Here is a 23,699-nt window from a genome sequence, read left to right as displayed (position 1 = left end):
TCCAATAAACTTTAGGAACTACAACTTGGTGAACAGCTGTCCGTTCCTCACTCGCAGGTATAGCAGGTGGAACCACTTGCTGATTAACAATCCATCCTTGAGATAATACCCCACTTGCATTTTCTTAATCTCATCATCTGAGAGAGCAGTTTCTTTTAAAACTTCAATCTCAGGGTCTCGGTTCTGTTCTGCTATAAATTCCTTCCTAGACAGGGATGAATCTTTCTCATCAGACTTACTACCTGAATCCTTCATTGAAACAATGAAGGCAGAGAAGTTCCTGACAAGTCAGCATAACCTGAATCCCAATTTTGGCTATCATGGGTATCAGAATCATGCTGCACAGAACTGTCTGCACCAGCAGACTTTTTAGCCATACTTGGAGATACTTCACAGGAAGGATAAATGTTAAAATCCATCTGTGGGTCATCAGTGGTTGGCTTAGTTGTCAGCTGCACTGCAGCAACAACTTTACCATCTGCCAGGTCATTCCCTAACAGCAAAGTGACATTTTTCACTGGTAAACTCGAGCATAATCCAATCTTAATAGGTCTGGAAACCAGTCCTGATTGTAAAGTTACCTTGTGCAATGGCACAGAAGCCCCAATGCCTTTAATAAAATGCCGCTCCCAATGTCTTTAATAAGATTTATCTCACCGTGTTAGCCTCATCACCAAACTTTAGAACACTGTCTAATATAAGTGACTGAGAAGCCCCAGTATCTCAAAGAATTTTTACTGGTATTGGGGTAGACCCTTCCTATACTGTTACGTACTCGTGACACATGACAGTGGTACCCTTGTCACGTGACTGTGTTTGAAGCTATACTGGACTTGAGGTAATGGTCTTGTGATGGTGGAGTGATGTCATTTTCCCGCCAGTAGAGATCATGTGACAGGGTTTTTTCAGGTTATAAAAGGAAGACACCACCCTGTGAGGAGGGGCAGTTCGTGGCTGGATTTGCCAAGTTGACTTCATGCCGCTGCGTGATTTAATGTGATGTCGCAGTTTAGTTGAATAATGAAGTTTCATCTAATGCCTAAAGTTTAAAAGGTCATTGCCAGCAGGATCTTTACAAATCTGCTAGTTTGAGAATCAGTGGAGAGTGAAGATCGAAGTTCAAGGGTTACAGATCGAGGAGAATCGCTTTCTACAGTGAAACGGGTTCAGCCTTTGTTTGATCCTTATTTGGAAGGATTTCGTTGACTATTCTCACGTTAATCCCTGGGAATACCAGAAAGGATTGAGGATAGTGTGGAAGGAAAGGTCAGTGCCTTTAAGCCGTTCTGTTTCGTAGATTCTTCGTGGGAAAAGTTCGAAGTCGGGGATCGAAGCAAAGCGACGTGAAAGAGAATTTAAATCGTCTTATAAAGTATCTCCTTTTAAATGGACTGTGAGCATATCGAACTTTTGGCAATACCACTTTAAAGAACTGTTTTTGCAATATCGCTTTAAGAACTGTTTGAGCTGCCACACTGCAGTTGATTTCCGGTTACGTTACTGTTTGTTTACTTTTGGGAGGGTTTGTTTTCTGTGTTTAATAAACGTGAATAGAAACCCTTGCCGTGAATAAACGTGAATAGAAACCCTTGCCGAACTCATATATTTATTATTGCCTGGATATGTAACATAACTATGGGGTCTGCGTCCGGATTGGATCGTTTGAGTTCATATGCTTGCTAACTTTTGACTTGGTGTTTTGGAAAAGGGGAATACTCGATTCTTTTCTTTGATTGGCTTGTGAGTGGTATTCAGCACCGATGAATATTGATGAGTTTCTGGCTTCGCCAGATGCGGAGTTGTTGGCGAAGGCGGAAAAAACTGAGGTGTTTGAGATAGCTCGTAGATTGCAACTTAAAGGTATTTTGTCGACTACTTCAAAGGCTGTGATACAGAGGAAAGGCTCGTCACACTATGTGGATTCGGGTGTTTTTGATGATTCGGTTTTAGAGTAGTTACAAATTAGTAATCTGGAGGCAGTTGCAATTCGAACAAATGAGGTTGGAACTAAGTAAAGCTGATTTGGAGCGTTGTAAATTGGAGACGGATCAAAAGAAGAGAGCATTTGAATATGCAATGGAGGAAGTAAGTTCTGGGAATCAGTCTTCTGGTTCAAGGAAACCGTTTGTTGCTAGTCAAGAAATTAAATTGGTCCCTCCATTTAGTGAAACAGAAGTGGAAAGATATTTTCAACATGTTGAAACTATTGCTCAGATGTCGGAGTGGCCGAAAGATAAATGGTCCGTGTTGTTACAGAGTGTAATTAAAAGTAAAGCACAACAAGTTTACACATCTTTAACTGCTGCGCAAGCACTTGATTATGATATTGTGAAGATGCATATCCTAAACAATTACGAATTAGTCCCAGAAGCTTATAGGGAAAGATTCAGAAGTTTGAAAAATTCAGTGGATAAAACTTATGTGGAATTTGCCTATGATAAAGCTATGTGTTTTGAGAGATGGGTTTCTTCTAAAAATTTAAATGGGGACTATGATACATTGACAGAGCTGATTTTAATGGAGGAATTTAAAAGAAGCATTCCTGTTGGATTAAGGACCTACTTAAATGAGAGGGATACTGATCAATTGCAGGACTGTGCTAGATTAGCTGATGGGTATGTTTTAATCCATAAGAATAAATTTCCCCAGGGCAGAAATTTTAAGAGGAAAAATGACATGGAGTCTCAAGGTAAATCAGAAATTAAATCAGAGGTTAATGAGAAATGTAAGGAGGAAGGAAAGCCTGTGAAGGAAAGACAGTTTGGTCTTATTTGTAACTATTGTAAGAAGCCTGGCCATGTAATAGCTAACTGTTTCAGATTGAAAAAGAAAGAGAAGGAAGCAGTTCCAGATGACTGTGTGGAACATACTGAAGCACCTGTAAAGTTACAGGGTTTGATAAACACAAATGAGGCTTTGTTAGACTCTGACCAAGTTAGAAAGGGATATGATCATTTTATAACTGAAGGGTTTGTATCCTTGAAAGAAGGATCTACTCTGGTGCCAATAAAAATCCTTAGGGATACTGGTGCTTCTCAATCACTGATGTTAGACAGTGTGTTGAAGTTTAATGAAGAGTCTGATACTGGTGAGGTAAATTACATAAGAGGTGTTGGGAGTGATTTTATGCCTGTACATTTACATAAAGTAAATTTAAAGTCAGGGTTAGTTACAGGATTTGTTAAAGTAGGATTACAGCATAGCTTACCTGTGAAGGGTATTTCTTTATTGTTAGGTAATGAATTGGCAGGTGGACAAGTTTTTCCTGAAGTGCATTTGACAATGGATTCAGAGGAACCAGAGTTGAATTCTAACACAGATTCTTCCTGTGTTGTGACTAGAGCTATGGCTAAAAAGCTTGATGCGCAGAATGAGGTTGCTACTCAGGACTGTTCAACTCAGGATTCGAGTTTTGAGGATGTGTCAGAGACTTTCTTACCTTCGTTGTTTGAACAAGATTCTTTGATTAAGTCTGACTATGAAGATTTATCTCTGTCTCGGAAGGAGATGATAGCAGAGCAGAATAGAGGCTCTGAGATTATAAAATTAAGAGAGCAGGCTTTACTAGATAGTGAAATTGAGAAGGTGCCATTAGGATATTACTTGGAAAAAGGAGTGTCGATGAGGAAGTGGAGATCGCCTACAATTCCTGCAAGTGAGGATTGGAATGTTGTTTACCAGGTAGTTGTCCCGAAAGTTTATCGAAATGAGATTTTTACTTTAGCTCATAGTGTGCCTTTAGGTGGACATCAAGGGGTAAGGAAAACTGTGGACAAGATTTTAAAAATTTTTACTGGCCTGGTCTAAGAAAAGATGTGGCGATGTTTTGTAAAACGTGCCATACTTGTCAAATTGTGGGTAAACCAAATCAGGTTACACCAGTAGCTCCATTACAACCTATCCCAGCATTTGGTGAACCATTTTCTAAAGTTATTGTAGATTGTGCTGGTCCATTACCAAAGACAAAAACTGGTGTTCAGTATTTGTTGACTATCATGTGTACTTCTTCTAGGTTTCCAGAGGCAGTACCACTTAGGAATATAAAAGCTAAAACTGTGACAAAGGCCCTTATAATTTTTTTTTTACTTATTTTGGATTACCTACAGAGATACAAACTGATCAAGGCAGTAATTTTATTTCTGGATTGTTTCAACAGATAGTTTATAAATTGGGAGCTAAGCAAATCACTTCGTCTGCATACCATCCAGAATCGCAAGTTGCCTTGGAGAGGTTTCATTCTACCCTCAAGAATATGATTAGGACATTTTGTGTGGAAAATGAAAGTGACTGGGATGAGGGTATAAACTTACTTTTATTTGCAGTAAGGGAATCGGTACAAGAATCTTTAGGTTTTAGTCCATTTGAACTTGTGTTTGGGCATAGAGTTAGAGGACCTTTAGCTTTATTGAAAGAACAGTGGATTAGTAAGGAAGTACACACTAATTTGTTGGACTATGTTTTGAAATTTAAGGACAGGTTACATAAAGCTTGTAGCTTAGCTAAGGAAAATTTAAAGTTGGCTCAGGAGAAAATGAAGACTTGGTATAATAAAGAAGCTAGGATGAGGATGTTTAAGCCAGGAGATAAGGTGTTGGTTCTTTTCCCAGTGCAGACAAATCCTTTACAAGCTAGATTTCATGGTCCTTATGAAATTGTGTCTAAAATCAATGATTTGGATTACGTGATAAAAACTCCAGATCGTAGAAGGTCAACACAACTTTGCCATATAAATATGATAAAACCATATTTTAAGAAACAATCTGATACTATGACTGTTGTGGTTAGTGAGAATGAGTTTGATTTAACTAGGAACATGATATAGATGATTCATCTGACTTTCTTTCTAAATCCAACATTCTTTCTGTTAGGTTACCAAATTCAACCATTCTGGAAAATATTGATGAGAAATTAGCACATTTACAGCTAGAACAGAAACAACAGATGAAGGACTTAATTTTTAAATATAAGGAGTTGTTTCCAGATGTTCCGAGAAGGGCTACTATAGCTTCACATGATGTAGATGTTGGAGATGCCAAAGCTATTAAACCACATCCATAAAGGATGAACATAGAAAAATGTGAACTTGCTGAGAAAGAAATTGAATATATGTTAGAGAATAATATCGTTACACATTCTAACTTGAATTGGAGTTCGCCATGTGTTATGGTGCCAAAACCAAATGGTAGTATTAGGTTTTGTACATATTATAGAAAGGTGAATGCTGTAAGGAAAACAGATGCATATCCAATTCCTAGAGTAGATGATTGTGTAGATAAAGTTGGAAAAGCAAAGTTCCTTACAAAGATTGATTTATTGAAAGGGTATTGGTGTGTTCCATTAACGGACAGAGGTAGAGAGATTTCTGCATTTGTAATTCCAACTGGGTTATAGGAGTAAAATGTTTTTCCATTTGGGATGAAGAATGCCCCAGGTACTTTCCAGAGGATGATTAACACTGTGATTCAGGGATTGGAAGATACTGATGGTTATATTGATGATTTAGTGACAGGAAATGATCATTGGGAAGCACACATTATTGCGATGGAGAAATTGTTTGAAAGGCGTTCAAAAGCAAACTTAACTATTCATTTAGCTAAGAGTGAATTTGGACATGCCACTGTGACTTACCTTGGTTATGTTGTGTGTCAAGGTAAGGTAGCCCCTGTTCAGGCAAAAGTTCAGGCAATTTTAGAGATTCCGACTCCAACGGGGAAAAAAAAACTCTCAGAAGATTTTTGGGAATGGTAGGATATTATCGGAAATTTTGTAAGAATTTTGCCAATGTTGCCCTTCCATTAACTAACCTTCTGCAGAAGAATGTGAAGTTTGTGTGGACAGTGCCTTGTCAAGAAGCATTTGAAAAATTCAAAACAATGATATGTCAACAACCTGTGCTTAAGGCACCTGACTTTGAAAAACCTTTTTCATTGGCTGTGGATGCTAGTGATGAGGCTGCAGGAGCAGTATTAATGCAAAGGAATGAGGATGATGAGGTTGAGCATCCAGTAGCTTACTTTTCTAAGAAATTTAATAAGCATCAAAGAAACTATTCGACAATAGAGAAAGAATTGTTATCTCTTGTTTTAGCTTTGGAATATTTTGAGGTATATGTTGGTACAACTCAAAAACCACTCATTGTTTACACTGATCATAATCAGTTTTTCTGAGTAAGATGAAAAAAAAACAGAAGATTATTAAATTGGAGTTTGATGTTACATGAGTACAATATTGTGATAACTCATATTAAAGGTAAAGATAATGTGGTTGCTGATTGTCTATCTCGATGTTGAATGTACAATGCAATTTTTTAATGGCGTGTTTTTTTTTCAATTGTAACACTCCTACTGTATTGTGAGTTATAAGCTGTAATATGATGGTATTGTATATTGTGTATGTTATAAAATTTATACCTTTGTTTTTCTTGTAAGCAATTGTTAAACATTATTGTTCTTGTCAGACAAAAAATGTTTTTTTTTTGGAGGGAGGTGTTACGTACTCGTGACACATGACAGTGGTACCCTTGTCACGTGACTGGGGTTGAAGCTATACTGGACTTGAGGTAATGGTCTTGTGATGGTGGAGTGACGTCATTTTCCCGCCAGTAGAGATCATGTGACAGGTTTTTTTTCAGGTTGTAAAAGGAAGACCCCGCCCTGTGAGGAGGGGCAGTTCGTGGCTGGATTTGCCAAGTTGACTTCATGCTGCTGCGTGATTTAATGTGATGACACAGTTTAGTTGAATAATGAAGTTTTATCTAATGCCTAAAATTTAAAAGGTCATTGCCAGCAGGTTCTTTACAATTCTGCTAGTTTGAGAATCAGTGGTGAGTGAAGATCGAAGTTCGGGAGTTAAAGATCGAGGAGAAACGCTTTCTACAGTGAAACCGGTTCGGCCTTTGTTTGATCCTTATTTGGAAGGATTTTGTTGACTATTCTCGCATTAATCCCTGGGATTACCAGAAAGGATTGAGGATAGTGTGGAAGGAAAGGTCAGTGCCTTTAAGCCATTCTGTTTCGTAGATTCTTCGTGGGAAAAGTTCGACGTCGGGGATCGAAGCAAAGCGACGTGAAAGAGAATTTAAATCGTCTTATAATGTCTCTCCTTTTCAATGGACTGTGAGCATATCGAACTTTTGGCAATACCACTTTAAAGAACTGTTTTTGCAATATTGCTTTAAGAACTGTTTGAGCTGCCGCACTGCAGTTGATTTCCGGTTACTATAGTGTATGTTTACTTTTGGGGGGTTTGTTTTCTGTGTTTAATAAACGTGTTGTTTGTTAAAAAAAACCCTTGCCGAACTCATATATTTATTGTTGCCTGAATACGTAACAATACCAATACAATCCCATCTGACATAAAATGATCGAATCCCTTCTCAACTCAGTCAGACTTCTCAGTCCTTAACCGAGCCTCAACAGAATGTTCAGAGCCCTGTGGGTTGAGAGGTGCGTCAACATACTAAACACAGGCATTTGGGACTGCCTCCTTTTTCTTTTTCTTCTTCAGGATAGAACAGTTAGCTATCATATGAGCAGCTTCTTACAATAGTAACAAGTAAGACCAGAATATTTCTCCTTCAACTGCTTCCCTTTATCCATACTCTTATCACTAGTCTCAGCTTTAATTTCTGGTTTACCCTGGTGATCCCTGCTACTCTTTTGGAAACTCTTATTCTGGGTCAACTTAACCTGATGAGTTAAAGCGAACTCATCTGCGAATCCAGCAGACTCCTGCAATGTAGCAGCATCCTTTTCATCTAAATACATCTTCCTGTCATCAGGGATGCACCTTTTGAATTCTTCAATTACAACCAACTCTTTCAAGCTGATAAAATCATCATTTATATTTTTATATGTGCACCAGCGGTCAAAACACAAACTTCTCACAAGCAAATTCCATATAAGTCTGGTTCACAGATTTCCTTGAATTTCTAAACTTTTGCCTGTATGATTTTGGGGCCAACTCGTAAGCTTTGAGCACAGCCTGTTTCACTCATTCATGATCAGCTGCTTCATCCACTGTCAAGGCAGAATATGCTTGCTGAGCCTTCCCCTTAATTACACATTGTAAGAGAATAGGCCAACCCTTTTCTGGCCACTTTAAACTCCGAGCAACCTTCTCAAAATGCTGAAAGTATTCATCAACCTCTGCCTTGTCAAGTGTTGGTACCAATTTAACTTCCAGACCATCCTCAAACTTATCACCAGAGTCTAACGCGAGACACCTTTGCTGCAATCTCTCTATCTTTTCCAGCTTGAACACCCTCTGTTTTTCTGCCTCTCTACCCTCAAACTGCCTCTTCCTTTCCGCAGCCTCCATCTTTAATTTTTCTAACTTGTACTGGAGCTCAAGCTCACTCGGTTTACTTTCGGAAACACCTCCAACTACTCCACTTTAAACACACCTCAGATACATAATGTTCAGCTATAATCCTCTGCATCTGTGCCTTTCTCATTGTCAATTTCACCTTAGCAAGTTTAAACCATTTCGCAATACACAACAACACGATCCTTCTGGTGTCCTCTAATGCCTCAGAAGTTGGTGCTTCCAGACATTTATCAACATCCATTGTTGCTGATTTTGCACGCACAAATAAATCAAAAGGGATTTCCCCAATGAAATCAATAATTAATTAATCAACACGCCCTCAAATTTGTTCATATCTCAGACGCAGGCCCCAATTTTGTTACGAACAAAAACTTAGAAACAAAAGCTTTAGAAATGAACCAGCAGCAATAGACTATTCCTGGCATCTGGTATTGATGTTAAATCCATTATCTTTATTAGTATCTACTTATAATAAAGTAAATTAAGTAAGATAAACAAAAGTTAACAGTGTTATGTGTATATATGTGTGTAAATATAACTCCCAAACTATTGAGCTCAGGGGAAACAAGGCTTAGAGTCTTGAGATGGTAAAGTATGGAAGTTAAGTTCATCCACAGAATAGGTGATGAGAGAAAGATATTTGTAATCCAGGGTAAATGTCGAGAGAAAGCAATTACGTCGAATTCCAAAGGTTTCATTGTGGTAAAACGAGAGAACAGTCACTGCAGATTTTATCCGTTGTCATTTCAAATCCACATATGAATTATCACCGAAATTGACTTGTCACAAGGGGTATCATCTTCATGTGATTTATCACACCACACCCCACCAAGCGTTAACACATAAGTGGTTTTCACAGGATACGCCAAATCCGATCCACACCTATGGATCAAACAAGGTGACAACCACACATTCAATGTATGGTGAATCGATACTTAACCCACCCTTGTGGGCATAGGAAAGCTCTAAACAGTGACCCTTGGCCACTAGTTCCCTTGTTTCGATCCTTCCACTTTTCCTCCTTCATCTCCGTCTGACTCTGAGTGTCTGAGTCCTCGGTTAAATCAAAACAAGCTGTGAGCGATGTAAACAAGCTGCAAGCCAGACTGATTTGCCTTCTTAATCCCTCTCTCTCTTAAAATGAATGTCCACAGCAAACAAAAGCAAGGGATTAATAACATTGTGAACTGACTGGTGTGCCAGTAGTTGGGATGACTGAATGAATCCTTTCCCACATTCTGAGCAGGTGAATAGCTCAGAATGTGTGAACCGACTGGTGTTTCTGTAGGGTGGAGGACTGAGTGAATCCCTTCCCACAGACTGAGCAGGTGAATGGCCACTCCCCAGTGTGAACCACCTGATGTACCTTCAGCTTAGATGAGAAAGTGAATCGCTTCCCACAGTCTGAGCAGGTGAACGGTTTCTCCCCAGTGTGAACATGCTGATGACTCTGCAGGTTAGATGACGAAGTGAACTTCTTCCCACATTCTGAGCAGGAGAATGGCTTCTCCCCAGTGTGAACTCGCTGATGACTCTGCAGGTGAAATGACTGATTGAATCCCTTCCCACAGACTGAGCAGGTGAACGGCTTCTCCCCAGTGTGAACTCGCTGGCGTATCACTAGTTTCCATGACAAAGTGAATCCCTTCCCACAGTCTGAGCAGGTAAACGGCCACTCCCCGGTATGAACTCGCTGATGAGCCATTAGGTCAGATGACCGAGTGAATCTCTTCCCACATTCTGAGCAGGTGAATGGCTTCTCCCCAGTGTGAACTCGCTGATGACTCTGCAGGTGAAATGACTGACTGAATCCTTTCCCACAGACTGAACAGGTGAACGGCTTCTCCCCAGTGTGAACTCGCCGGTGTCTCACTAGTTTCGATGACAAAGTGAATCCCTTCCCACAGTCTGAGCAGGTAAACGGCCGCTCCCTGGTATGAACTCGCTGGTGAGCCATTAGGCCAGATGACCGCGTGAATCCCTTCCCACAGTCCGAGCAGGTAAACGGCCGCTCCCCGGTGTGAACTCGCTGGTGAGCCATTAGGTCAGATGACCGAGTGAATCCCTTCCCACAGTCCGAGCAGGTAAACGGCCGCTCCCCGGTGTGAACTCGCTGGTGAGCCATTAGGTCAGATGACCGAGTGAATCTCTTCCCACATTCTGAGCAGGTAAATGGCTTCTCCCCAGTGTGAACTCGCTGATGACTCCGCAGGTGAAATGACTGACTGAATCCCTTCCCACAGACTGAGCAGGTGAAAGGCTTCTCCCCAGTGTGAACTTTCTGGTGTCTCTGTAGGTCAGATGACCAATTGAATCCCTTCCCACAGATGGAGCAGGTGAATGGCTTCTCCCCAGTGTGAACTTTCTGGTGTCTCTGTAGGTCAGATGACCAATTGAATCCCTTCCCACAGATGGAGCAGGTGAATGGCTTCTCTCCAGTGTGAACACACTGGTGCCTCTGTAGGGTGGAAGAGTTGATGAATCCCTTCCCACATTCTGAGCAGGTGAATGGCTTCTCCCCAGTGTGAACTCGCTGGTGACTCTTCAGGTTAGATGACTGAGTGAATCCCTTCCTACAGACTGAGCAGGTGAATGGCTTCTCCCCAGTGTGAACTCGCTGGTGTCTCTGTAGGGTGGATGACCGAGTGAAACTCATCCCACAGTCCGAGCAAGTGAATGGCCGCTCCCCAGTCTGAACTCGCTGGTGTGCCATCAGGTCAGACGACCGAGTGAATCCTTTCCCAGAAATTCAACAGGTGACCAGCTTCTGACTGGTGTGTCCACAGGTGGGATGACAGACTAAATGCTTTCTTACACAAAGAACAGGTGAATGACCTTGCCCAGTGTGAACTTGCTGATGTACCTTCAGTTGAGATGACTGACTGAATCCATTCCCACTGTCTGAGCAGAAGACAGTGTAAAATGATGGGCATGCCAGTTGGTCAAATGACTGAGTGAATCCTGCCCCGTAGTCTGATCAGGAAGGATGGTCGATTCAATCCCTTGCTTCACTTCTTAAATATCCAGACAGAGACAGCAAAACTGGTGTGCCATGATTGAGCTTCCGGGAGACAAACTCCTTCTCATTTTTAACCTGTAAAAAGATTCACAAAATCCATCAAAGGGGGTAGGACAACACTTCAGATGAGATTACTTGAGTTGCCAAGGTTTGATCCAGCATCACACTGTTATAGTGAGGTTCCACCCAAGTTGGACAGAGAAATCATCTTCTAACTGGGCACAGTGCTGGTATCTGGAATGACCATCAATTCCCTGATGCTCTTCTTGTTTCTATAGGAATGGGGCATTTCTGCGGTCTCCAATTTGTGCCTTGGCTCAGTTTGGCTCTCTCCATTGGTATTATTCCCTGTTCCTGTTGAGCTGCATGGGTGCCTGGCCACACAGTAACTGAAAAATTCTCACACAAATAGTCTTTCTTGACATGCAGCTGGGATTTTCTTTTATGTATTATTAACTTAAAGTGCCACAGTTTTAATGCCTTATAAAAATTTCCTGCTGACATGAATGGTTGGTCCGCACATCTGTTCAATGAACTTACAGTGAATTTTTCGGTTATTTCAGGCTCTTGCAGAAAAGTACCAACACAGAAACAGGCCCTTTGGGCTACCTAGCTTGTGCTAAACTATTTAAACTCCCCAGTCCCACACCCTTACCATTCAGGTACCTACACAAAACTCCTTAAATGTTGAAATCCAGCTCGCATTCACCATTTGTGTTGGCTGCTCATTCCGCACCATGTTCCTCATGTTCCCCTTAACATTTCACCTTTCACCCTTAACCCATGGCTTCTGGTTGTAGTTCCACACCATCTCTGTGGTAAAAGCCAGCTTGCATTTAGTCTATGCCCCTCTATCACAATCAAATCTCCCCTCAATCTTCTACATTCCAAGGAATAAGGACCTAACCTGTTCAACCTTTCCTCATAACCCAAGTCCTCCAGACCTGGCAAAATCCTTGTGAATTTTCTCTGAACTCTCAGAACCTCTTTTACAAATTGCATCTACCTACTGCTGTCAGTGCTCTGGTTCATGAAGGCCAATGGGCTGAAATCTTTCCTTCCATCTCTGTCGAACTGTGACACCACTTTCAGTGAATTACAGACTTGTATTCCCAGGTCCCTTTCTTCTACAACGCTCCTCAGTGCCCAACCAGTCACTGTGACCTGGTAGGTCCTACCAAACACAACACCTCACTCTTGTCTGCATTAAATTTCATTTTCCATTTCTCAAACCATTTTTCCAGCTGGTCAAGATCGCGCTGTAAGCCATGATAGTCTTCCTCGCTGTCCACTACACCCCAATCTTGGTGTCATCCACAAATTTACTGATGCAGTTAACCACACACTATCATCCAGATTACTGATATAGATGACTAAAAACAACAAATCCAGCACTGATCCCTATGACACACCACTAGTCACAGGCCTCCAGTCAGAGAGGTAACCATCTGCTACCACACTCTGGCTTCTCCCACAGCCAGTGTCTCGTCCAATTTACTGGCTCATCTTGAATGCTGAGTAACTGAACCTTCATGACCAACCTCCCATATAAGACTTTGTCAAGTGCCTTGCCTTCATCCACTTTCCTGACAACTTCCTCGAGAGACTCTATAAGATTGGTTAGACATAACCTACCATGCACAAAGCTATGCTATCCATCCTTAATCAGACCACATCTATCCAAATACTTATATATCCGGTTCCTGCACATACGTTAGAATAACTTTCCCCCTACTGATGTCAAGCACACCAATGTACAATTTCCTCGTTTATTTTTAGAGCCTTTCTTGAACAGCAGAACAACATTGTCTGTCCTCCAATCCTCCAGTTCCCCACCAGTAACTAAGGATGATTTAAATATCTGTGCTTGGGCCCTGACAACTTCTGCAGTTGTCTTCTAAACGGTCTGAGGGAACAATTTGCTTTGCCTCAGTTCTATAGACTCTGTGTCCACCTCCTGAGTAAATACGAATGCAGAAAAAATCTCCCCCAGCTATTTTGTCTCCTCATATGGATTACCATTCTGATCTTACAAAGGATTAATTTCTTCCCTTGCAATCTTTTTGCACTTAACATATCTGCAGAATCCATGAGGATTCTCCTTCACCTTGTCTGCTGGGGCAAACTCATGCCTTCTTTCATAAGTGTTCACTTGAATTTCCTGTATCTCAGAAGTATCTCATTTGTTCCTATCTGCCTGTATGCACCTCCTTTTTATTGATCTGGGAGATGAAAACCAAACGGGTGATAAAGCCGCATGGTGGGGGGTGGGGGTAAGGGGGGTTAAACTAAAGTTGCAGGGGGAATGGATGCCTGAATAACAGAACAGATAGTGGAGGGGTTTTGGAGACAGGTGTTGTTCAGTCCTCAGACAAAGTCAGGAATGAAAAACGTTGAGCATGATGCAGTGAATATGCTGAGCCCTGTATATCTCAATGCAAGGAGCATGATAGGAAAGGTGGATGTGTTCAGGGCATGGATCAACACCTGGAATTAAGATACTAGGATCTGGCAACTGTGGACTGGGACAGGCTGCTTTATGGCAAAGGTGTGCTTGGTCAGTGGGAGGCCTTCAAAGCGAAATTTTGAATGTACAAAGCGGGTATGTGCTTGTCAGAATAAAAGGTAAAGATAGAAACTGCAGGGAACCTTGGATTTCAAGAGATATTGAGACACTGGTGAAGCACAAAATGGAGTTGCATAACAGGGATAGGCAGACAGGTTCTTATGAAGGATAAGAAATTCAAGAGAACACATTAGAGATAAATCAGGATGGCTATAAGAAGGCATGAGGTTGCCCTTGCAGAAAAGATTAATCATCAAGGACTCCAGGGATAGATTAAGAGCAAAAGGATTGTAAGGCACAAAGTTGGTTCACTGTAAGACCAGAATGGCAATCCACGTATGGAACCAAAGCAGATGGGGGAGATCTTAAATATGTTTTCATCTCTATTTACGCAGGAGATAGACAACGGTTCTATTGGAGTGTGAAAAAGCCACATTAAAATCATGGACACTGTACAGATTAAAGAAGAGATGTTATTTCACTGTTCAACATAGAACATTGAGCATAGAAATCTACATCATATTCCAGGCCATTCAGCCTACAACATTGTGCCTACCACATAACTTACTCTAGAAACTGCCTAGAATTTCCCTAGCAAATAGCCCTCTATTTTTCTAAGCTCCATGTGCCTATCTAAGAGGCTGTTAAAACACCCTATTGTATCTGCCTCAACCACCGCCGCTGGCAGTGGATTACACGTACCCACTATTTTCCAGGTAAAAAACTTACCCTTGCCATCCCCTCGGTAGCTATTTCCAAGCACCTTAAAGATATGCCCTCTCGTGTTAGCCATTTCAACCCTGGGGCAAAAACCTCTGACTATCCACACGATCAATGCCCTTCATCACTTTATAAACCTAAAAAAGGCTCTGAGCATTAGAAAGTAAGTTTGCTTTGAGGATCTGTTAGAATTATGAGGGTATAGATAGGGTAAATGCAAACAGCTTTTTCCGCTGAGGTTGGGTAGGATGATAACCAGAGGTCATGGGTAAGTGGGGAAGGTGAAAATTTAACAGTACCATTTGGGAAAGCTCTCTAATGAAATGGTCATGAGAGTGTAGAATGAGATGCCAGCAAAAGTGGTGAATATACGCCCGGTTTCAACAATAAGAGAAGTTTGATAGGTACTTGGATGGTAGGGGCATGAAGGGTGATTGTCCCAGTGTAGGTAGTTGAATTAGACAGCTTAAATGTGTTCTCGGCATTGACTAGGTGGGCCAAATAGCCTGTTTCTCTACTGAACTTCTCCATGTTTCTATGACAGAGAAGCTGGCCAAACTTGTAAGGGGAAAGGTAGCAGTGACAACAGAGCAGCAATGGCTGGAGTTTCTGGGAGCAATTCGGCAGCTGAGTGATCAATGCAGCCCAATGAAGTGGAAGCATAGGAAAGGCAGGAGAACACAACCATGGCTAAAATGAGAAGCCAAAGCAACATAAAAACCAAAGAGAGAGCAAACAACCAAGAGCAAAAACTATTGGGAAGCTTTTAGAAACCAACAGAAGATGACAAAAAAAAAAGTCAGATGAGCTCGCATGGATTTATGATTTGTAGTCATTAATGAGTCTTGGTAGCACTCAACAGTCTGAGGCATTCAGAAGAATAAAATATCCGGGGCCTCAATATCTCCTGAAAACCAAGGTTCCCTGCATCAGTTACCTTTCAACTTTTATTTTGACAGACACATACAAACTCAACACACTCAAAATTTCACTTCTGAAGGCCTCACACTTACCAAGTACTCCTTTGCCAGAAAACAGCCAGTAACAAACCACACTTATCAGATCCTTTCTGATACCATCAAAATTGACCTTTCTCCAATTTAGAACATCAATCCATGGTCCAGACCTCTCTTTTTCCATATTTACATTTGAATCTCATGGCATTACGATCACTAATTTCTGTCATCAGCCCTGGATCATTTCCTAACAGCTTATTGCACACTTCTACGTTGGGAATCCTACGCACTGATTAAGGGCACATTTGACAAACTTTACCCCATCTAGTCCTTTTACATTATGGGAGTCCTAGTCAATATATGGAAAGTTAAAATCACTTACTGCATCAACCTTTGTTTCTTGGCATGGTCTGCAATCTCTCTAAAAACTTGTTCCTCTAAATCCCTCAGACTATTGGGTGCAACAAAGTCCCAATCATGGCTACAATATCATAATTCCCTGCCCTGAGCTCATCTGGCTTTCCTACGATGCTTCTTGCTTTATGATATACACAGCTCAGCACATTCATCGCACCATGCTCAGCCATTTGATTGCTGATTCCATCTGAGGACTGAACATCTGACCAAGCCTTTAAAGGCGGGAATCTGTCCCCCCAGTTTAACTCCCTACTGCTCCAATACTTACCAACTAAGTTAGCCAACATGATTAAAACAAATAACATGGATGGTCTGACAATGACCAAAATCGAATGTGACGAGCTTTAACATATTGTTGGGACCTGACTTTCAAATCCCAATCAACCCTGAAGGGAACTAATATTAAAGGTGAAGATGTTCAGTGGGAAGAAGGACACAAGAGGGCGATATCTGGGGATCAGAAATGGGAAGAAAAACCTACCAAGAGACAGGTGGGGACAACAACCCGTTTTCAAATTAACAAGCTAGGATGCTTCCTGCCGTGAGTACCATCCCTCAGGAAGAGCCCAACGGAACATTGCAAGTTGCTGGAATTCCAATTCCGTTTATGATTGATATGCCGGCAACCACAGCCACTCTCAATCAGGAAGTAATATCGGAAAATGGATTCCAGCTATCAAACACTACAATCACTCTGTCTGGGTTCGAAGGCACGGAACGCACGTATTCACATACACAACCACTGCAGGTGGAATTCCAGGGGGATTGAGTAAAGCCAGTATTATTTGCCCCTCTAGGGACAAAGTTCCCAGTCACATTAGAGCAGTTAAAGGAAGAGAGAACATTGTACTACTGGCCGAAGTTCCGGATTTCCTTTGGTGACAAACAGGACAGGTGGTTCCCCATACACCGTGAGGGTTTGCCTTGGGTTCAAGCCAAAGAGCCTAGGGTTCCTTGCCTACACCCTGATGAAACAAGCCTCCAGCACCGAGGGAGGCGGGCCAGACTTGGCCGCATGCCAACTCTGATACTGGAAGGACTCAGGTGAAGACAGGACATCTGGTAAGACACTCTTTTAATATTGACCGAACCCAAGAGGCTGTACCCCATCTTTGCACAATTTCAGGCCATGAAATTGGCCTTGCTTGTTAATTTCTAAAACTGCCCCCCATCTGGATCACCATGAAAAGAGGACAGAGATTCCCATCCATTCTGCTATATCCCCTCAAGCCCGAGGCAATGTTTTATGAGAATGGAAGCCCTTTTGTGGATCCAGCAGGGAAACAATATTCTGGTGATGCGATAGTAACTGACAGTGAAGTAATTGAGCGGGATTCTTTTGAAACAGCCATCTCATCCAGAAGCCTGAGCTGTTTGCTCTGACTTGTGCCTGTATCCGAACAACAGATAAAAGTGAGAACAATTACACGGACTCCCGTTATGCATTTGGAGATGTACATGACTACCGGGCTCTCTGGGAACATGGGGATTCCTGACTTGCTCTGGCCACCCCATTAGTAATGCCACCTTTGTAAACAACTTACTCACTGCTCCGCAGCTACCTTGAGTTCTGGCCATTATTAATGTGCGGCCCACACCCGCATGTCCAAACAGGTCACTAAACCCAATGCTTTAGCAGATTACACAGCGAAAAGTGCTGCACAATCCTCGACAGTTGTAGTCTCCTCGGGTTCCCATCAAGCAATCCTCCATGACTCAAGCAGAACAAGTTTGCCAGACATGCAAGAGTTACGTACTTCTCAGGGGGACACCTGTGAGGAGGAGTGCAAGCTGTGGTCCCAGATGGGGTGCCAGAAAGACCCCGACCCAGGTTTTTGGATCACCACAGTGGGACAGGTTTGTGTTCCTACACAGTTTTTACCTATATTGGTCAATTATGTACACACCTGGAAAAGGAGGGATTGGTTGCTAACCTGCACCCTGCACACCGGGTACGACTCCCTTGACCATTTTCGTGTCTACAAGTTGATGTTACTGAATTGCCTAGAGTACATTGCTATAGATACTGCTTAGTTATTATAGATGCATTTCATAGATGGATTGAAGCTATTCCAACTACCAATAATACTGTTATGACTGCTTTGAAGGTATTATTACGGGATATAATTCCCAGGTACGGCCTGCCAGAGATGCTGAGCTCTGACAATGGCCCACACTTTGTGGCGAAAGCAAGCGAAGGGGTGTGTAACAAACTAGCTATCAAGCAACAATTCCACTCTGTACACCACCCACGGGCCGCTGGCTTATTGTAAAGTGTCAATGGCGCTCTGAAGAGTAAGTTGGCCAAACTAACAGCGGAGACTGGACTCACTTGGTTGAAGGTCCTACTGTTAGACCTATTCCACAAGAGGGTCACCCCACAGGGGAAATCAGTGTTGTCACCAGCTGAAATCATTTATGGACGGCCCATGAGGACACACTGTGGACCAATTCCTTGTGCACCATTGTTCTCAGAAAGTCTACCAGGTAAATTGGATATGCATACCCTAGGGGAAGAGATGGGGAAATGCATATGCCAACTAAACAAACTTTTCCAAGCATTCCATTCACAGGTACGATTGGCTTACAAGGAAGAGAACTACCACGCAGAGAGGAGTGACTATCCCACCCAAGAACCTGGGAATTTTGACCTGACCAAGAACTGGGATTGAGGGAAACTCAGAACTTGGTGGAGAGGAGCATATTAGGTGTTACTGACCACTCCACGGCTCTGAGACTGAAGGGGCAATCTCGGTGGATATATCGAACAGACTACAAACGTGTTACTGAAGGAACTGAGTAGAAGGGCTCTCTCGGAATAAAGGAAAATGTATTGGTTGATAGTGGTGTGTCGAACCTCGAGGTTTCTTGCCATGGACTGTCATTTTAAGAGAGAGTGCCTGAGTGACGTCATCCGCCAGCTTTCTCGGCTGCTGTTTTATTCTTACTGAGAGAGAGGGAGGGGTGGAACTATTTGACTCTGCAGCGTGTTTACACTTGCTCACAGCTTGTGTTTACATAGCTTGCAGTTTGCTTTATTTAAGCAAGGACAGTCAGAGACGGACAGTCAGACGGAGAGAAAGAAAGAGGATGGAAGGTTCGAAACAAAGTACCTAGTGGCCGAAGTTCGCTGTTTGAACCCTCCTGTGCCCACAGAACAATACTGAATGTGTGATTGTCACTTTGTTTGATCCACGGGAGTGGATCTTTATGTTTGGCAGTGTCCTGTGAAGACCACTTGTGCCAACCCTTGCCTGGGGGTGGTAACTCACTGGTACAGGGTACCCCGTGACAAATCACTGTTGGTGATAATTCCTATAATCCATATGGGGATTTTGATGGAGTATCCCGTGGCTACAACTTTTGTTAACCCTTAACTGGATTTGGGTGCGTTATCTGGTGACCACTTGTGAGAAAGTTATTCTGTGGAAATCACTGTCGGTAATACTTTGTGTGTTGGATCTGGATTGAGAGTACCTTGTGGAATCTACCTGTGTGTTAACCCTTGCCTGGGTGGTAGTTCCCTTTGAAGACGGTACCCCTGTTATCAGCTAGTTTTGGTGATAATTCAAATGTGGATTTGGAACGAAGACGGATAAGATCTTCGGCGACTGTTATCCTGTTTTATCACCGTGGAACTTGTGGAATTGGAAGCAATTGCCTACTCTCGACATTCACCTTGGATTACAAATATCTCTCTCTCATCATTTATTCGGGGGATGAGCTGAACTTTCATACTTTACCATCTTCAGACTCTAAGCTTGGTATTCCCTGAGCTCAATGGTTTGGGAGTTATATTTACACATATGTATACACATAACACTGTTAACCATAGAACACTACAGCACAGTACAGCCCCTTCAGCCCTTCATGTTGTGCCGACCCATATAACCCTTAAAAAAATGTACTAAATCCACACTACCATATAACCCTCTATTTTTCTTTCATCCATGTGCCTGTCCAAGAGGCTCTTAAATAGCCCTAATGTTATAGCCTCCAACACCATCCCTGGCAAGTCATTCCAGGCACCCACAACCCTCTGTGTAAAAAAACTTACCACTGATGTCTCCCCTAGACTTCCCTCCCTTAATTTTGTACATATGCCCTCTGGTGTTTGCTATTGCTGCCCTGGGAAACAGAGACTGACTATCCACCCTGTCTATGCTTCTCATAATCTTGTAGACCTCTATCAAGTCCCCTCTCATTCTTCTACTCTCCAAAGTGAAAAGTCCCAGCTCTGCTAACCTTGATTCATATGACTTGTTCTCCAAACCAGGCAACATCCTGGTAAATCTCCTCTGCACCCTCTCCATAGCGTCCACTTCCTTCCTATAATGAGGTGACCAGAACTGAACGTAATACTCTTAAAGTGCAGTCTCACCAGAGATTTGTAGAGTTGCAACATGACCTCTCTACTCTTGAACTCAATCCCCCTGTTAATGAAGCCTAGCATACCATAGGTCTTCTTAACCACCGTATCAACCTGTGCAGCAACCTTGAGGGATGTATGGATTTGAACCCAAAGGTCCCTTTTGATTGTTTTGATTAAGTTGTTATAGTATAAGTAGATACAAATAAAGATAGTGGTGTTAATATCAAAACCAGACTCCATGTCTGGTCTATAGCTGCTGGTTCAATTAAATTGTTACAGGTATGTAACACTGGTATTCGTGTTTATGTCTTTGAGAGGGATCACCCCAGCATCCAGGGTCCCCATGTTAACACATTTCTGTATCTCTGTCACACCGATGCCGAACAGGTAGTAATAGGGGCCTGCTGGGTTTGTGCCGAAATTCTGCAGCATAGTAAAACTATGACTCCAATGTCAGTAATCCTGCTCAACCAGAGTGAGGAACTCTCAGCCTGGGCTTTCACAAATAACGCCAGGGGAAGAGAGATGAGGAACTGGGGTCCAGTCAGAGATGACTGTGGCTGTCAGTATTCTGAGGGATGGTATCTCAGGCTCCCACCAAACACAACTTCCTAGACTGGGAAACATGCATCCTGACCATACTTGCAGGTGCCCAGCAGCGGAGAGGAACAACTGAGACAGTGATTTTGGATGATCCCTTTTCTCTCCTATGGAGTAGCCAGGAATCCACCAAAGATAATCAATTTGGCTACAGCACTTGAGGAGCTGGCCACAATACTGCAGGGGCTCTGACAGAAACACAGGCCCAAGAAAACAGACAATTCCACTGAAACGAGTGCAATCCAGCAAACAGTCGTACAGAATCATTTGGCTTTAGATTTTATCCTCACTGAGAAAGGGGGAACCTGTGCTATTAGTGACATAGAATGCTGCACCTATATCCCTGATGAGTCTACCAACATTACATCCCTTTCCGAGCACACTGCCAGGGAGATTGATTGCATCAAGAAAGTAGGGCAGGATTTACACAGGTTCACCGAAGGGTCGAAATGTTAGTATTTGAAGGCCTGTTTGGTAATATGTGAGGCATGATATTGCATTATGGCTTAATAGTTGTGCACATCATTGTTATATTTAATGTTGTGCACTGTTTTTATCCATTGATAAGTCAATGTTGTACACGGTTGCTTTCTCTGTGAAAAAATTACTGCTTGATCATGTAATGATCAAAAGGAGGGAGTGGTGAACTATGTAAAAGGGTTAACACTTCCTTAAACAATAGCCGCCTGTTCTTCTGAAAGAAATTGCTGATGATCAGCCAATGTACCAAGCCTTGCTGAGCCATATTTCTTCTTGAGGGTAGCTAGCTAGGGTTTCTGGATGTTTATCTGAATTGTGCACTCATGCGCAGAGATAGGACAGCTTCAATCTGTCTTGTGTGTGTAAGCCGTTATGACTATTTTGTAATTTATCTTAAGGGGCTGTAATATAGTAAATAACCTGCCTGCCTTCTGTGGTGGGTATCTGGGTACCTGTGGTGTAAGGGGAATTGTTAGTCAGTTAGTGGATTGGGCGGGAACAGTCATAGATGTTCCTGTTTGAGCGACTAACTGAGTAAGTCCCAGGTGCTTGGAGTAAAGAGTTTGTATTTATATGGTCTTTGAGTGACTTATTCCAGATTCGACTTCCACAGAATGGCAGTGGTTTTAAAGGGCTGGGCTGCTGGAAGCACATTACCAGACCTGGAGTGATTGCAACTGGATCTGACAGAGGCATAACTGGTTCTTCTGGGCACATTCAGTCTCCCTCCAACTATTTCTCACCTTCCTTTGTAATGTCTAAAGGACCAGTGTTTGAGTAAATGAGTCTCACCAAACTTTCTCCTGACTGAATCACTGGAATCTCCGAGTCAGATGGATTCTCTTCAGTTGATGCTCTCAATCCTCGGGCTGGTTCACTTGTTGATGTTCCCTCATCTTCAGTCGTGGTTTGCTTCCAGTTGGGTTTTTTATTCCAATAAATCTCTCACCGCAGGTCTAACTTTAACATGAAAAATAATGAAGCACATTGACAATAGTAAGGAGAACCAAACATTTCTGCTTAATGCTACTAAGAGCAAAACTCATTGAAATTTAAATGTTGAATATAATGATCTCAGTGAACAATCTTTTATTGTCCCTCACACTTCACAAAAAGATATGGGAGAAGAAGGAGCCATCATTCAGTCATGGTAAGACACAAGACACAGGAACAAAATTAGTTGATTCGATCAATCTGGTTTGCCCACCATTCAACCATGGCTGATTTTCATTCCAACACCATATTCCTGCCTTCCTCCTGTAACCCTGAAGCTACTTAGCAATCATCAATATATTAATCTCTGTCATAAACATAACCAAATGGCAGCCTCAACTACCCTCTGCGGCAACAAATTCCACAGATCAGACATCCTTTGGCTGAAGAAATTTTCTCACCTCAATTTTAAAGGGAAGCGTCTTTATTCTGAGCCTGTGCTATCCTCTCCATGTCCACTGTATCCAGGCTTTCCAGCATTCGGTAGGTTTACTTAACCATACATCCCTCCACCAACCCCACTGTCCCTCTGAACTCCATTGAGCACAGGTCCACAACCATCAAATGCTCCTCATACATAAAGCCGATCATTGCTGAGATTATTCTTGTAAACCTTGTTCGCAACACACCACGTGATCGTGCGTCACAAAGCGGAGGGCGGGGCCGATCTGCGGCGCACAGTCTCACGTGACCTGTTGGCGGGACTCCCCTTTCAGTGCTGAGAAAATAGACAGCCTGGGCTCCTGGTTTGGATCGCTTAATGCAGATTCCGTGAAGCCGATACATTTCTGACGAGCCCAGATAACTGGGTACTAAATGAGTAATAGGCCCTCATTTCGGGGCTCAAGGCCAACATCGGATCTCCCCGCCCGGGATCGGTCTCAATACTCACCGATTCTTCAGCCCGCAGACAGTGATCCCAAATCCGCAGAACGCAACCCACCTGGAGACTGTGAGCATGTGCAAAGATATAGGCGCATCATCCGGAGGGCGGGGCCTCGGAAGCGACGCAGAGTTGCAGCTCATCTGTGGTTAAATGGGAGGGGCAAATCGGATCACGTGACTCCTCCTCGCGCGCGCGCGCTCTCTCTCTCTCTCTCTCTCTCTCTCCACCCACCCCCCCTCCCCCCTTCCCGGGGCAGTGACTCCAGCTGTCCATTACTCTTTGGAAAGAAGCAAACATGCCACTCACATCTCCTCTCACCCTAAATGTATTAGACATTTCACCCCCAGGAAAAATATATCGTC

General features: G+C 42.6%; 1 protein-coding gene across 5 annotated transcripts in view; it reads right to left on the bottom strand.

The window, feature by feature from the left end:
• The window catches only part of LOC132387377 (zinc finger protein 271-like), a 44,405-nt gene extending 20,928 nt beyond the window's left edge, over positions 1-23,477 (bottom strand). For 3 of the 5 annotated variants that reach the window (XR_009509872.1, XR_009509873.1, XR_009509874.1), the window contains exon 1: positions 22,251-22,603. Coding sequence is in view for 2 of the 5 variants with exons in the window: in XM_059959747.1 (XP_059815730.1) it covers positions 9,584-11,041 (1,458 nt within the window). In the remaining 3 variants the exon portion in view is untranslated. Of the gene's footprint in view, positions 1-7,752; positions 11,423-22,250; positions 22,604-22,852; positions 22,877-23,394 lie in introns of those variants that run through there. The other 2 variants (XM_059959747.1, XM_059959746.1) reach the window with 2 other exon arrangements.
• Positions 23,478-23,699: the final 222 nt, after the last annotated feature.

Source organism: Hypanus sabinus, unplaced genomic scaffold (genome assembly GCF_030144855.1).
Source record: "Hypanus sabinus isolate sHypSab1 unplaced genomic scaffold, sHypSab1.hap1 scaffold_180, whole genome shotgun sequence".
Lineage (NCBI taxonomy): Eukaryota > Metazoa > Chordata > Chondrichthyes > Myliobatiformes > Dasyatidae > Hypanus > Hypanus sabinus.
This window is presented reverse-complemented; position numbering and strand designations above follow the sequence as displayed.